General features: G+C 40.8%; 1 protein-coding gene across 3 annotated transcripts in view; it reads left to right on the top strand.

Moving 5' to 3' along the window:
- Positions 1-16624, top strand: part of PIP5K1B (phosphatidylinositol-4-phosphate 5-kinase type 1 beta) — a 453566-nt gene that overhangs the window by 283905 nt on the left and 153037 nt on the right. For all 3 annotated transcript variants that reach the window (XM_024126862.1, XM_028493901.2, XM_055087149.1), the window contains 2 exons: positions 1489-1606; positions 10828-10980. In XM_024126862.1, coding sequence (XP_023982630.1) covers positions 1489-1606; positions 10828-10980 — 271 coding nt within the window. The remainder of the gene's footprint in view (positions 1-1488; positions 1607-10827; positions 10981-16624) is intronic.

The raw sequence follows: 16624 nt of genomic DNA, 5'->3' as shown, positions 1-16624 counted from the left end.
CACAGTTGATGTGTGTAACATCCATGAAAATCAGCCTTCAGTGTCCCACCTAGAATGTGGTAAAAAGAGATCCTGAATCTCTACATAAAAGTATATTATTCTACTGCATTGTTCTAATTTCTTACAATGAAGGATTAGGTGACTTTTCTGATGTCATGTGAAATATATGTAGTCAAAGAATAAAATGAATGGTAAACATCATAAACATCAAAAATTCAGGGTAGTGGATGCCTCTGAGGAGAAGGAAGGGTATATGATCAGTAAAAAGTACAGAAGGCAATTCAACTATATGAATAATATTCTTAAGCAGCATTTTAGGTTCATGAGTATTCACTGATTTCTTTAAACCTTTTTTTTTCACTTTTATTTTTTTAACATCTTTATTGGAGTATAATTGCTTTACAATGGTGTGTTAGTTTCTGCTTTATACCAAAGTGAATCAGTTATACATATACACATGTTCCCATATCTCTTCCCTCCTGCGTCTCCCTCCCTCCCACCCTTCCTATCCCACCCCTCTATGTGGTCACAAACCACCTAGCTGATCTCCCTGTGCTACGCGGCTGCTTCCCACTAGCTATCCACTTTACGCTTGGTAGTGTATATATAATAAATTTTGCACAAAAATTTTCAAAGGTGAACCCAGAAGAGGGAAAAAAAGATAATGATATATATGGGAATGGAAATCAGGTTTTAAAATCCCTAAAATATCTAAGGTCTTTTTCCTGTAACTACGGATGTAAGAAAGAGTTCAGATTCAGGACCCAACGGGGCTTCCCTGGTGGCGCAGTGGTTGCGCGTCCGCCTGCCGATGCAGGGGAACCGGGTTCGCGCCCCGGTCTGGGAGGATCCCACATGCCGCGGAGCGGCTGGGCCCGTGGGCCATGGCCGCTGGGCCTGCGCGTCCGGAGCCTGTGCTCCGCAACGGGAGAGGCCACAACAGAGGGAGGCCCGCATACCACAAAAAAAAAAAAAAAAAAAAAACAGATTCAGGACCCACCTATTTCCACTGTGATGGTTCTCTCTGTTGGTGAGATATTTTCTAAATTATTTTACTTATTCCTAGTTTAAAATGTTTATCCAACATTCAAAATTCATGGCCCAAAAAATGCATTTTTGACATTGCTCCAAACACTAAGCCCTGGATCTTATACCTAAAGCATTACAACAGTGGTTTCATTGGAGAAAATTGAGAGATTTTCCCAGGAAGGAGGCAGAGGGGGATGATGAATTTTCAGGCTAAAGACACACTGTGATTGGCAAGGGATGCCTGCTTGGAGTGGCCCTTGCTGCGTTAGCATCTGTTTTTACCTGATGCCCATTGGCCTTTGTGACATGAGCTTAGAGAGACCCAGTATCAAGGGGTGTTTTCCTAGAGGGGAAATTGGCACAGGACTAATAGAGCTAGAATTTGAAGTCAAAATTGTCTTTGCTGATGTTCCTTCTCTCTCTCTTTCTTTTTTTTTCTTTTTAACATTTTAACTGCAGTGAAGGGAGCAATCTGACCCCAGCACATCACTACCCAGACTTCAGATTTAAGACATATGCTCCACTAGCATTCCGATATTTCAGAGAACTTTTTGGTATCAAGCCTGATGATTACTTGGTAAGAACCTATCATTTTCCTTCCTTCTCCAGAAATGTGTGACGTCAACATTTTTCTCATAGCAACAGTGACAAGTGGCTTGTGTCTCTTATTTTCCAAAGCTCTGGAGCATAGTAAAAGTTTCGAGTTTCATAAGGATTATAAATTTAGCTACAGGAAATGTAGTTTGACTCTGCAGCTTTTACCTGATAGCTACAAAATCTGCTATGGTAATTGATATTTAAATAAGTGGGGTATCGGTTGCTACTTCAGATAATTATTCTAACATATATTATAATTAGTTATAAAGACTCCTGTGAATTTTGCTGATTGGATTCTGTATGGAAGCCTTCCTATCTTAATTGACTTAATTTATACCATTGGTCTCAAACCTGCCTTGGCCCACAGCCATTTTCACCTTGACCTACAATTTGAATATGATTTTAAAGCAGCTGGATAGTTTTGTTCTCAACAGCTCTTCATGCCGGCTCTTTCTAAAGGTGTTTTTGTTTGCTACCAGAACATGTATTATCCTTAGGCCTGTCTCTTCTCCCTGTCTGCCTCCTTGCACACAGTGGGTACAAACACAGCCGCCTTATTGTGAGAATGTCTGATGTGACCTCAGAGTTTTACCTTATTCCTGTTCAAGAAGCCAGGAGCTTTCTTTCTGTTTCAAGAGAAAAAATGGTTTATCTCATAATTTGATCACTGTTAACACCCTGGGGCTCTTGAAAATTGGTTTTCAAGAAGCTTTAGTGAAGGATACCATCAAATAGTTATTGTTCATCCCATTCTGAACGATCTTAATAAGACTTGAGCCCGATCCTAGAAGAATCCTTTGCAGAGGAAGTACAGCAACATGTGTTACTTGTTAACAGACAGTATTTAAATTGTATCTTATAATTTGAGTAAGGTGTAAATGGTTAAATTCAGAGCTGATTCTGTTCTGGGCTGATGAAAACCCACGAATTTAGCTGGGCCCTAAGAAACTAACATGACTTCTGCCTGATGAATGAGAGAATACTGGTTCCTCAAGGCACATTCATAAGTCTTCACAGAGCGTGAGAACTGAGTAGAAAGTCCTTGGGTACCCTGCTGCCCTTAAATGTGCACTCATACAACTCAACATCAGAAATAAATAAATAAACAACCCAATTAAAAAATGGGCAGAGGATCTGATTAGATACTTTTCCAAAAAAGGCATACGGATGGCCAACGGGCACACGAAAAGATGCTCAGTATCACTAATCATCAGAGAGATGCAAATCAAAACCACAATGAGCTATCACCTCACACCTGTCAGAATGGCTGTGTTGCTCTCTGCCTCACCACACCCCTTTGATGGAGAGACTAGGTGCCTCTACCCAGCATTACCAACCCTGCCCTCCCATCCACTCAAGTACAACACAAACACACACATTTGCAGGATTGGGGGGTGGGGTGTACCTTAGAGAAGATCCTTTAGTTCCTGGCCATTCTGTAATTACTGAGGGTCCCTGTCATTCACGAAACATGTTTGGAGAACCCAGTGGGGTCTTGATATTGTGTTACTGAAAACAAAATTGATACCTCATCTTCTGCCATATGTTACCAGTTAATGGATTCTCTTCTGACTTACCTTGAGCTTCTGCCAGCCAAGGAGATGCCACTAGACTTGCATTTCATAACACAGATTCAATCAGTGTGATGAGATGGCTGTCTACCCTGGGCAGGTCTTCCTTTAGTGTTCCTGTGGCCACTGACCTGCAGGCTGGGAAGCCCATTCTTTTACTCAGTCTTTCTCACAAGATTTCTCTCCTTGGGGAAGGCCTTTTTCTGAGCAACAACTGACACAGCTTATACAGTTTCCTAATGAGCCTTTAAGCCGGAAAAGTTACCTTCATAATGAGGTCAGAGTATTTACAAAGGAGCAGGAGAGACCAAGCTGATGGCTTCTCAAAGCAAAAGTCCTCCTTCATGTACCTGGCAAGAGGTAGTTAATTGATCACTGGGTACTTTGAATACCAACTGTAACTAATATACTTTGATAATAATTATGGAGAGATTCAAAAAATTATGTCATGACACTCAGAGAACTTAGAATCCAATTGGAATGATGATTTATGTGGGAAAACAACTAATAATACCAGGCAGTAAATAAAAAGACGGAAGCTAAACAATAAATACTCCAGGATTTCAAAGGAGGGAGAGGTCTCTCTCTGTTGGATTGATGATTAGGGGGGCTTCTTATGGGCATGGCGTAGTTTGACTGTGACTTAAAAATTGCAAGGGATTTGAGTAGGTGGGAAAAAGGGAAAGATGTTGGGACAGGGTACAAGGGTGGGGAGCAGTGTTTTCACTGTCAGCCAGAGATACAAGTGCATTAAGTATTTAGAAGGACTTTGAATGGTCCAGTATAGCATGAGGGGAAGGTTTTGGTCAGGAAGATTAGAAAGACAGGGCTAGATAATGCAAATAACCAGTTGTGTGTTTTGTGTGTTTTTTGTTTTTGTTTTTTTAATTATAGGAAATTGGTGAAATGTCAAGACTGACTAGATATTTGATTATGTTGAAGTTTTTGGGTTAGTATTTAGAAGGACTTTGAATGGTCCAGTATAGCATGAGGGGAAGGTTTTGGTCAGGAAGATTAGAAAGACAGGGCTAGATAATGCAAATAACCAGTTGTGTGTTTTGTGTGTTTTTTGTTTTTGTTTTTGTTTTTTTAATTATAGGAAATTGGTGAAATGTCAAGACTGACTAGATATTTGATTATGTTGAAGTTTTTGGGTTTTTTTGGTGGGATGATAGTATTGTGGTTGTGTTTTAAAAGAGGAATCCTTGTCTTTTAGAGACACATACTGAAATATCTGTGGAGAAATGATAGGATGTCTGCGATTTACTTCAAAAGAATCTGAGGGAAGCAGCCAGGGCAATGGTTGAGGGTGTAAAGGAAACAAGGTTGGCCATGAGTTGATAGCTGTTGAAGCCAGAAGATAGACACGTGTGTCAATTCACACATAATGTTAATTAGTTCTCTTTACTTTCGTGTATGTTTGAAATTTTCCATAATGAAAAGTTAGGGGGGAAAAAAAGATGGGATCGGACAGATAAGCGTCTTTTGTTTGATTGCATTTTCCACCTCCCTTATTAACTGTACACACAGTTCAATAATCGGACCCATCTCCGGGACCTGCAAGAAACAGAACAAGGGCAGTGGGCCTCTAGCTAAACATGGCCACCCACAGCCCAGGACCAAGGCAGCTCACCTTACTGGTCTTGGAGCTTCTGGAAGCTCACTCTAAACTACTACATCTGAGGAGCCCACCCAGTCATCTGGAGTGTGGTAGATGAGGAAGGGGTCTTTTGCCGGACACAACATGCTTCAGAGAGTCAGGTGGAAACTCAGAGAATTTTTTTTTTTAATAAATTTATTTTTGGCTGCGTTGGGTCTTCGCTGCTGCGCACGGGCCCTCTCCAGTTGCAGCGAGCGCAGGCCACTCTTCATTGCGGTGCGCGGGCTTCTCACTGCGGTGGCCTCTCCGCTGCAGAGCATGGGCTCCAGGCGCCTGGGCTTCAGTAGTTATGGCTCGCGGGCCCCAGAGCACAGGCTCAGTAGTTGTGGCGTAGGGGCCCAGCTGCTCTGTGGCATGTGGGATCCCCCCGGACCAGGACTCGAACCCGTGTCCCCTGCATTGGCAGGCAGATTCCCAACCACTGTGCCACCAGGGAAGCCCTCAGAAACTTTTTAACCCAACTCTTCATTGTAGATGAGGAATCTGAAGCTGGTGAAGGGAGGTGCCCAAGGTTACCCACGTTGGGGAGTGGAGGCAGAGCCCAGGCCAGACCAGTGGTCTCACCTCCTTCCCTGGTGCTCTTTCCCTCCACCAGTTGGCCTCAGGCTTCCCACCCACTAAGTCTCAGACCTCTTATTAGATGTGGTCTCAAGGTGACCACTCCCTAGCCATCAAACTATGAACTGTGGTTATCCATTCTGAAGAATACAGCCAAAGAGGTAAAAGACCCCTAACAAAGCACATTTTCAAAGAGTTAAGCCCAAAAAAGCACAGAAAAATGAAATCAAACGTCCCCTGAAAACCTGTGTGAAGAAAAAAAAAAAGGATACGGTGCAGACCACAAATGCATGCTGGCATCTATCAAACTGGGGTTATCTAAACCCAGATTTGTGACGATATACTGATCTAAATGGGAGAGGAAAGGAGAGGGTAACTTTATGAAGGGATTGGTAACTATTGATCGATTTGATATTGGATCTCTGTGATATGTTTGTATTTCTACTTAGTCTTATGCTGTTGCATCTGGATTTCAGCCTGAATTACTCTGATTACATTCTCAGTACCATTAAAACCCACCATGTGAGTGCTAATTACAAGTTCATGTTGAAACGTGCATAATTTGGATATAAGACAGTGCGGTGAAGGTATGTCCACGTGCACCGCACAGCAGTGCAAATGCTCCTTATTCCTTATTTGTTCCTAAATAAATGCCTCCCAGGGGAAGGCAAGGGGCCCCAGAGCATTTTTTTTTCCCATTTCTGCTTGGGCAACAGGCCTTTGGTTCATTTCCTTCTTTACCAGGTGCCTGGGTATTCCCAAATCCAGGGTGATTTATATGATATTTTTCAGGCTCACCAACATCCATAAGAAAGAGAGCGGGGTGAACATTTGACACTGTCGAGGGTAAGAAATGGCAGGAAAAATGATCTCCACCTCACTGTGCAAGTTTACAACGTTAATTTGCCTTGGCAGGGCCCAGCTGCGTTGTACTTTGCATTCTTTCCAGTGGGTACATAGGGAGGCCCTGCAGGAAATAGAAGGCAGGGAAGGAACACGTTGGAACAGCTTGCGCGGATGAGAGGGCTGGGAAGGTGCATCAACCCAGGCGTGCACACAGGGGCTTGTTGATCATGGCTAATCAAAATGTTCCCATAGCCCCTCTCTATTTGCTCTGAAAAGGCAACATTTTAGAGAAGATTGCTTAGCAGAGAACATGGTAACCAAGTTGCAGTGTGGAAAACCGTAGAATTAGAGGTGATAATGGTACTAATCCCAGGTGTTCAGCATCGTAATGCTAGTTTATTGCAGACTGATGCTGTGCTAGGAGTGACCCCAAAATGGTTATTAAAATAGGTCAAAACAACTGATTTCTCCATATTCATTTATAAATAACATAATAAAGGAGTATTTGGCAATTAAGTAACCAATGAAATAGCCTCCAGATTGTGTTACTGCTTGTAGAAGAATTTGAGACTTTAATTGGAAGCAGATGTTCACGTCTGAGTCCGGTTTTCCCTAGACAGCTCTCCCTGGATCACCCCCTAATTTCTCTATTTGCAGCCCCTAATTTCTGCATTCTTTGCTGTTTTTGTACTTTCACAACATTTACTCCTGTCCATAAGAAGGTTCTGTGCCAGAAATTCAAACCCCATGGAACAAAAAATCAGAATCCTAAAGAGAATCTGGGGTCTGCCTTCACTTTTTATGAGAATGGGATCCACACCTTTATTTTCCAGGGTCTCAAATTCATGATTATACAGAAGACCCAGCTTTTTTCTTGCTTTTTTAAAAATTAATTTATTTTCTAATTGAATTATAGTTAATTCACAGTGTCATGTTAGTTTCAAGTGTACAGTAAAGTGATTCAGTTATATGTGTGCGTGTGTGTGTTATACACATAGGTTCTTGTTGTTTATTTTACGTATAGTAGTGTGTATATGTTAATCCCAAACCCCTAACTTATCTTGTCACCCCCGACCCATCGCTTTTCTTGCTTCACCAAGAATATCTTAGTGTACCTTTGGGTAGCCCTCTTGTCGTGGGACTTAGGCTGAAACCCTCACTACATCCTAGGGCACTGCTGGCCCTCCAGCTGTGTGTATGATCATGTAATTAAAAATGGCAACAGCAATGACTAAGTGGTCACTTTGCCAGGGGTTTCAAAAGCATTCGTTTTTAAAACTTTGAGCTGCTGTTAGGTAGATATTACCATCTTTATTTTAGAGATGAGGTTCCTAAGACTCCAAGATGCTAAGTTCCTCACTCAAGGTCACAGAACTGGCTACTGACAGAGTCATGATTTTAGAAACAGCAGTCGATTCCAAGTCCCAGGCCTTTCCTTCCACGTGGACTCTGCACACAGCCGGGAAGGTGCCCTCTGCTGCTTCTTGGCTTTTATGGCATCCTGTGTGCAGTATGATAACTATTTTTGTTTTCCTCTCTTATCCTCAACTGATTCATAAGGGCTTAGGCTGCATTGCTGCTTAGCAAGAGAGCTTCCGGAAGCAAGCCTAGAGGAAAAAGGAGGAGGTAGCAGATGGAAATTGCCAGTGACGCTTAGGAAGGCAGCAAACACTTGCTTCTTTCTTTTCCTGGTGAATTTTGTTTCCCTTGCCCACAGTGCTGCCAAAGCAGGTTAATTTAAAAGGTAACATCTAGAAACTTCCTTTTAATCATTCTTCTCCCAGTTTCTCTGTTTCTTCTCCTCCCTCCTTCCTTTTGTTCCTCACTTCCTCTCAGATTTTTCTGTGATGAGGACTTAAATATTCACAAGCCCAGATAAAATGCTTTGGAGGATGTTCAGCCCTGGTGTTTTCAGATGACTCCATCCTCAAAGTACAGTTCCTTAAATCCCTGCTTTTGCCTCTCACCAGGGCTCGTCTGATCTCACACGGTAGCTTCCTTACCTTTTTCTCTGCCCCTAATGTTTCTCTAGTCAATAATGGGGCTTTATTAGCTAATAAACACTAAGCTCATTAACCCAAAATGACTATTCTGCTGGTTTTGGGCACTTCTTGGTGAGCCAGCCCTTCAGTTGTTGGTAAATTTCAGTCATTTATTTGACAAAAATTTATTGAGTTCCTCTGTGTACAAAGCACAGGTCCTGAACTGTATCAGAGTATAAGATAGTCGTAGTTTCTGCCCTCATAGAGTTTTACAATCTCATGGGGACTTGGAATAACTAAATAGGCAGTTAAGGTATTTTGTGGTAACTTGTGTGATGAGAACATTCAGTGCCGGGAAGCAGTTGATCTGGATTCACAGAACCAGGGAGAGTTTTCCAGGGCAAGCTCTGTCCAGCAGACACTGAAGGCCAAAGTCACTGTAACAACCTCCTCACTGTGTCTTCCTTTTGTCCACCTACTGTGGTCTCTCAGCACAGCAGATGGAATGGTCCTCTGCTCCAGATGCTGCAATGGCTTTCAGCTCCCCTGGAGAAAGGGCCAAAGTCCAAACCATGGCCTATGGCTCCCTATGTGTTGGGTCCACCCAACCCTTCTGGCTTCTTCTCTTTCAGCTCTCCTCCCTGCTCCCTCTTCTTCAGCCATGGCCTCCTTGCTGTGCCTTGAACTCTCCAGGTCTCAAGACCTTAGTATTTGCCCTTTCCCTCTGCCTGGAATACCCTTTCCCCAAATATCCCCAGGCCTCTCCGCAAATGCCACCTTCCCAATAATGCTTTTAGTGACCACCCAGTCCTCATCATTGCTGGTACTCCCTGCCCCCCTTTCCATGCTTCCTTTTTCTCAACAGCACTTGGCACATTCTGATGTGTAAGTTATTTACTTGTTTGTTGACTGTTTCCTCCTACTAGAATATAAGCTTCCTGAGTGCCTGGGACAGTACAGACAGATGCTCAGTAGATACTTTTTAAATGTTGAATGAACACATGAATGATGCATTTCTGGCATACAACTAAAATCATGTGTGAAATTAACCAAATCATCCTGAGGGTTTTCATGAAGAATCAGCAAGCCGAGTATATGTTAAAACTGGTATGTCAGGTATATGAGTGCATACTCATTCTACCCAAAATACTCTGTTATAATATAATGCTAGTCTAGTTTCTATTCTCAAGAAAATAAGGGGTTTTCTTAGAATAAGTTTTATTCAGTGGTAGTCAACCAGGTAAAGGTAGCATGGAGGTTGTTTCCGATAGAGGAAAATACAAAAGCCAAGAGTGTGTGGCACACTTAAGAAAATGAGAAATAGTTCTCTGTGTTTACAGGTAGAGTTTGAGGAGGGACGTGATGAGAGAGAAGGCTGGAGAGCAGGACTCCATCATTCATGGACTCAAATGCTCTCTTAAGAAACTTGGGTATTCTCTTCTTTGTAAATAATGGAACCCATTGAAAGGTGTGAAGGCGTGGAAGCCTATGCAATTTAGAAGGATCTCTGGTCTCCTGGTGGAGAATGCACAGGGGGGTCAAGAATGGATAGTTGAGAACAGGTGGAGCTTGCCATAGTAATCAAGGCATGAAACGATGAAACCACTGAACTTCAGGTATTGGAAAAAGAGATGCCATGAAGGGGGCAGATATTATCAATAGTCTGGATATGGAAGGTGAAGAAATGTGAGGCATCAAAGAGAATACCCAAGTTTCTGGTTTGGGGAGCAAAATGAATGATGCTTCCATTATCTAAGATAGAGGAAAAGGGGAGAAGATGGAGGTTGGGAGAGGAGGCAGATGATCTAGAGCCACCATGTATAGTTGTATAGGGTGTGCACTGCCCAAGAACACCTGGCTAAGGTGAAGGAATGAAGACTGGAATCCATTCCTTCATCTATTCACCAACCTGTATCTGGTCCAGAGCTGCATCTTCCAGGAAAAAGAGTTCCCTCTTTCTAATTACTACAGAGTCACCACAAGGGCTAACCACAGGGCTGAGATGAACTTGCTTTTGAACTTGTTACATGTGCAGTGTTTCTGGTATAACCAAATAGAAATGTCTGTTGAAAACTTAGGCATACAGGTCTGGATCCCTAGAGAGAGATCTGAGCTGGAGATTCAGAGGTTAGAGTCATTTCCTTGTTGAAACCATGAGTGGATGACCTCCCTTGGGAGAGTAAATAGTGAGAAGAGAATAGGTGTTGGTGGCAAGTGACAAATACACAGTGTGGATCACACCACCTTCTGTTGTTATTCTGTGGGCACTTGTTGGAAACAAAGCACCTTGGTCAATACCACTGTTGGAGTTGTCTCATTGGACAAATATGGTGATTGTGATTCTGTGATACTGGGGATGGAGGAGGGCATGTTGTTTCCCATCGTAGAATTATTAAGGTAAATGGATCAAGTAAATGTTTAGAAATCTCAAAAGAGCCTTCTTAGCATACCTGGAGTCTCCTTTTAAAGCTCTTGGAGAGGGCTTCCTATTTTAACATGGCCAAGATATGTAACGCTGTGATTTTTCTTCCTTGTATGCATCATACACATTAAATGTATTTTTACTATTTATTTGCTCTTGTAGTATTCCATATGCAGTGAACCTCTAATAGAGCTGTCTAACCCTGGAGCCAGTGGATCCTTGTTTTTTGTGACCAGTGATGATGAATTTATCATCAAAACAGTTCAGCATAAAGAAGCAGAGTTCCTTCAGAAGCTCCTGCCAGGCTATTACATGGTAAGTAACTACACATAATTAAAGCTTCTACTTAAGGTTTAATTACTTTACTCCACAGTTTTCTTTTATTTGTTTTTTTCAGTGGCTCTTTGGCATGTTTCCTTCTCTTTGGTGAGCTTTATTTTGCATTTAGAGTATACTATGACATTCGTTGAATAGATTTTTAAAAGTAAGTAGAACTGAGTAGTAGAGCATAGCTGTTGACTGACTCAGTCCTGGGCTTACATCCCACTCAGCCATCAGCTAACTATGTGAATAAGGTAAGCTCTGAGTCTCAGTCTCCTCAACCTTTGAAGACTGGGAAACACCTATCTTCCATGGTTGTTGTAATAAAGAAAGGATCTAGGATGTAAGATAAAGGAAGCAATGCACTGCAGAGCTCTTTGCCGCAGTACATGGTACTTATATGAGTAGTTAACATTCATTGAGGGCTAAGCTCTGTGTTAAAACACAGCTGTAAGTGCTTTGCATGCAGTAACTCATTTAATCCTCACAGCATCTTGGATACTTCAGTCATTGCCATTTTATAGATGAAGTAGTTGAGACAAAGTTAAATGGAATCACTTGCCAAGGGTTATTTAGCTAGTGGGCTGTAGAAGTGGGGCTTGAATACAAGCAGTAGGGTTCCAGAGGCTGCATCTTTAACCCCTGCACCATGTACTGGCATACATTCTGTATTAGATATTCTTAGCCATTACACTTCAGAATTTAGGATTTCATCGGTTAAATATAACGTGAAAATCGCCTTCCATGTAATGTTTTAGAGACAAAAACAATAACCTAGCCCAGGTGGATTTGCTAGACATTTAGACCAGATTTTTAAGAAATAAACACTTTTCCTCAGTAGTTTTGTCATTTTCATACCTCTGGTTTCTTTGTACTTTCATAGCAGTTATTATTTTTTGTGATTGGAATGGCTACAGGAAGAAGTTTGGATTTCAGAAGCCCCAGTTCTGCCATTCATTTGCTATGAGAGGTGATAACTGTCATCTTTGTTTCAAAACAAAATTGATGAGATATGCCACTTAGTATGTAAAGATATTATTTAGTTCCAACATCAGATAAGACAACAGTAAATGCTATAAATTAGTCCCACATATAAATATAGGAATCTAAACAAAAATCTTAGTGGGCAGCATATACAGATTTTAAAAGGTTTTGATCCTGAACAAAACTGGGAAATATTTTTTAGCACAGATTGTCTACTTTATGTCAGAGAAAATAGAAAATACAGAAAAGAAAAAAAATACAACCAACTATATTTTCTCAGAAATACATATTTCTAATATTTGGTATATGTATTTTCAAATGTATTCTAGTCATATACACATTTTTTAATAATTTAAAATTACAATCAAACTGACAGCACTCTTTACTAATCTTCTAAGTGAGTAAATCTTAAACTTCTATACTTCTAAGCTTAGATAGACTAGTCTCTTATTATAAAACTACGTTGTCCAATATCATAGCCATTAGCCATATATGCCTATTAAATTTAAATTAATTAAAATTAAATAAAATGTTAAAGTTTAGCTGAACAAGTAATTTTATCCCAATCATGTAAGCTAGTATAACAAACAATAGAATTCATTCCATTAACAAGAAGAAATGTGAACATTATATGGTTGTCCATATAGATATTGAGGAGAAATTAAGGCACTCAAAGTTCAGTATCTTCTCTTAATTCTTAAAATTGGCATGGAAGTTTTTAACATGATAAGTAAATAAATGAACATATACATATTATACATTTATCAGTCTCCAAGAGTTCACATAATGTCCCATGGAGAAGAACAAAAGCTCTTTCACTGGAAATAATAGAAAAAATAAGGATGCCCTCCATCAATGGCCCTTTCCGACATATTTGCTAAAATTTCTATCAATAACTTTGAGTACAAAAAAAAGAAAAGTATAAATACTGTTCTCTGCAAATGATACAATTGAAAATGAGCAGAATTTCAAGAAAATAAACCAGTAGTTTCTAGAGGTAATGAGAAGCCAGTAGATTTTTGGGATATATGATAAATCTGCAAAATCTATCATATTCCATTATGTAGAGCATATAAAGTTGGAGGGTATAAGGGGGAAAAAAGAATCCCATTCATGATGACAATAACTTACTATTATTAGAGAAAAATAAATACATAAATAAATGAAGAAATACTGTAATTCTGATTGGGAAAGCAGATATAGTAAGTATAGCATATGAACAACAATCCAAAAAGAATTTTTGTAATAAGAACTCAACTACTTAAGTCTATAAAAACAAATGAACAAGACCAATATGAAGGAAACTACAAAATGTTATTGAAGGGCATAAACAAAGTTCTGAAATAATGAAGAAATGTGCATCATTCCTGAACTCAGAATTGTAAACATATTAATTCCCCCCATACCAACTTATAAATCCAGTCTAATTCCAATCAAAAATTCCAGTAGGGGGCTTCCCTGGTGGCGCAGTGGTTGAGAATCCACCTGCCGATGCAGGGGACACGGGTTCATGCCCCAGTCCAGGAAGATCCCACATGCCGCAGAGCAGCTGGGCCCATGAGCCATGGCCACTGAGCCTGTGGGTCCGGAGCCTGTGCTCCACAACGGGAGAAGCCACAACAGTGAGAGGCCCGTGTACCGCCAAAAAAAAAAAAAAAAAATTCCAATAGGATTTTTTTCCCTGAACTTGACAAAGCTGGTTCATTTGAAAGTGAAAACAAATATTATTTTAAGAGCATTTAAAAAAACAAACAGTGGAAGGCAAAAGTTGACAAACTTTTGGACAAGGAATGACAAAACATTTTCAGGAAAAAAGAAAAATGGTGGGCCTGCCATAACATACACCAAAAATATGTAAATCTATAGTAATATTAAAGATGTGGCATTAGTACAGTTCTAGACAGAAAGATTAATGGATTCAAATAAAGTGTCCAGAAATGTTTGACATTTTATTGTATGATATAGGAGGGACTTAAACACAATTGAGAGAGGACAGACTATTCAACAAATGGTTACCCATTTCGGAAAAAAATTAAATCCCCTATTTCAAATTTTCCCCACACACAAAATTGCTTCCAGGCAAGCGAAACAAAAGCAGAAATAAAGAGGATTATATCAAACAAAAACACTTTTTTTTTTTTTTTTTTTTTTTGTGGTACGCAGGCCTCTCACTTTTGTGGCCTTTCCCGCTGCGGAGCACAGGCTCCGGATGCGCAGGCTCAGCGGCCATGGCCCATGGGCCCAGCTGCTCTGCGGCATTTGGGATCCTCCCGGACCGGGGCACAAACCCGTGTCCCCTGCATCGGCAGGCAGACTCTCAACCACTGCACCACGAGGGAAGCCCCCAAAACAGTTTTGCACAATGAAAGAAACTATCAATAAAATGAAAAATGAATGAGAAAAGATATTCAGAAGTGGTATATATGATAAGGTGTTAATATCAAAAATATACAAAGAAGGGACGGTCCAGGATCGTGACGACTTGCGGCGGGGATAAGAAAGGAGAGGGGGGCGTTGGCTGCTTCTTCTAGATGCTAGGGAATGCAGCTGGACCTGGATCCAAAGGAGGCTCTCCATATAGACCAGGCCCCGGGGGTCATTGCCCAGCACGAGGACCGAGCAGAGCGCAGAAAGCCAGCCACCCTGTGCCTTTGGATTGGAGAATTTAACCCATTTACATGTAAGGATCTTGGTGCTCAGGCGAGGTGTCAGGCCTGAGGCTCTGAGGTGGGAGAGCTGAGTTCAGGACATTGGACCACCAGAGACGCCCAGCCCCACGTAATCTCAATCGGCAAGACCTCTCCCAGAGATCTCTGTCTCAAAGCTAAGACCCAGCTCCACTCAACGACCAGCAATCTCCAGTGCTGGACACCCCATGCCAAACAACTAGCAAGACAGGAGCATAACCCCACCCATTAGCAGAGAGGCTGCCTGAAATCATAATAAGGTCACAGACCCCCCAAACACACCACCAGATGCAGTCCTGCCCACCAGAAAGACAAGATCCAGCCGCATCTGCCAGAACACAGGCATCAGTCCCTTCCACCAGGAAGCCTACACAACCCACTGAACCTACCTTAGCCACTGGGGGCAGACACCAAAAATAACAGGAACTATGAACCTGCAGCCTGCAAAAAGGAGACCCCAAACACAGTAAGTTAAGCAAAATGAGAAGACAGAGAAATAGCCAGCATATGAAGGAGCAAAGTAAAAACCCAGCAGACGAAACCAATGAAGAGGAAATAGGCAGTCAACTTGAAAAAGATTTCAGAGTAATGATAGTAAAGATGATCCAAAATCTTGGAAATAGAATGGAGAAAATAGAAGAAATGTTTAACAAGGGCCTAGAAGAACTAAAGAGCAAACAAACAATGATGAGCAACACAATAAATGAAATTAAAAATTCTCTAAAAGGAATCAATAGCAGCATAACTGAGGCAGAAGAACAGATAAGTGACCTGGAAGATAAAACAGTGGAAATAACTACTGCAGAGCAGAGTAAAGAAAAAAGAATGAAAAGAATTGAGGATAGTCTCAGAGACCTCTGGGACAACAGTAAACGCACCAACATTCCAATTATAGGGATCCCAGAAGAAGAAGACAAGGAGACCCCAAACACAGTAAGTTAAGCAAAATGAGAAGACAGAGAAATAGCCAGCATATGAAGGAGCAAAGTAAAAACCCAGCAGACGAAACCAATGAAGAGGAAATAGGCAGTCAACTTGAAAAAGATTTCAGAGTAATGATAGTAAAGATGATCCAAAATCTTGGAAATAGAATGGAGAAAATAGAAGAAATGTTTAACAAGGGCCTAGAAGAACTAAAGAGCAAACAAACAATGATGAGCAACACAATAAATGAAATTAAAAATTCTCTAAAAGGAATCAATAGCAGCATAACTGAGGCAGAAGAACAGATAAGTGACCTGGAAGATAAAACAGTGGAAATAACTACTGCAGAGCAGAGTAAAGAAAAAAGAATGAAAAGAATTGAGGATAGTCTCAGAGACCTCTGGGACAACAGTAAACGCACCAACATTCCAATTATAGGGATCCCAGAAGAAGAAGACAAAAAGAAAGAGTCTGAGAAAATATTTGAAGAGATTATAGTTGAAAACTTCCTTAATATGGGAAAGGAAATAGTCAATCAGTCTCTCTCTGGAAGCACAGAGAGTCCCATACAGGATAAATCCAAGGAGAAACATGCCAAGACACATATTAATCAAACTATTAAAAATTAAATACAAAGAAAAAATATTAAAAGCAGCAAGGGAAAAGCAACAAATAACATACAAGGAAATCCCCATAAGGTTAACAGCTGAAATTTCAGCAGAAATTCTGCAAGCCAGAAGGGAGTGGTAGGACATATTTAAAGTGATGAAAGGGAAAAACCTACAACAAGATTATCCAGCGAGGATCTCATTCAGATTCGACGGAAAAATTAAATCTTTACAGATAAGCAAAAGCTAAGAGAATTCAGCACCGCCAAACCAGCTTTACAACAAATGCTAAAGGAACTTCCCTAGGCAGGAAACACAAGAGAAGGAAAAGACATACAATAACAAACCCAAAACAATTAAGAAAATGGTAATAGGAACATACATATCGATAATTACCTTAAATGTAAATGGATTAAATGCTCCAACCAAAAGACA

This window comes from Physeter macrocephalus, chromosome 9 (genome assembly GCF_002837175.3).
Source record: "Physeter macrocephalus isolate SW-GA chromosome 9, ASM283717v5, whole genome shotgun sequence".
Taxonomy (NCBI): domain Eukaryota; kingdom Metazoa; phylum Chordata; class Mammalia; order Artiodactyla; family Physeteridae; genus Physeter; species Physeter macrocephalus.
This window is presented reverse-complemented; position numbering and strand designations above follow the sequence as displayed.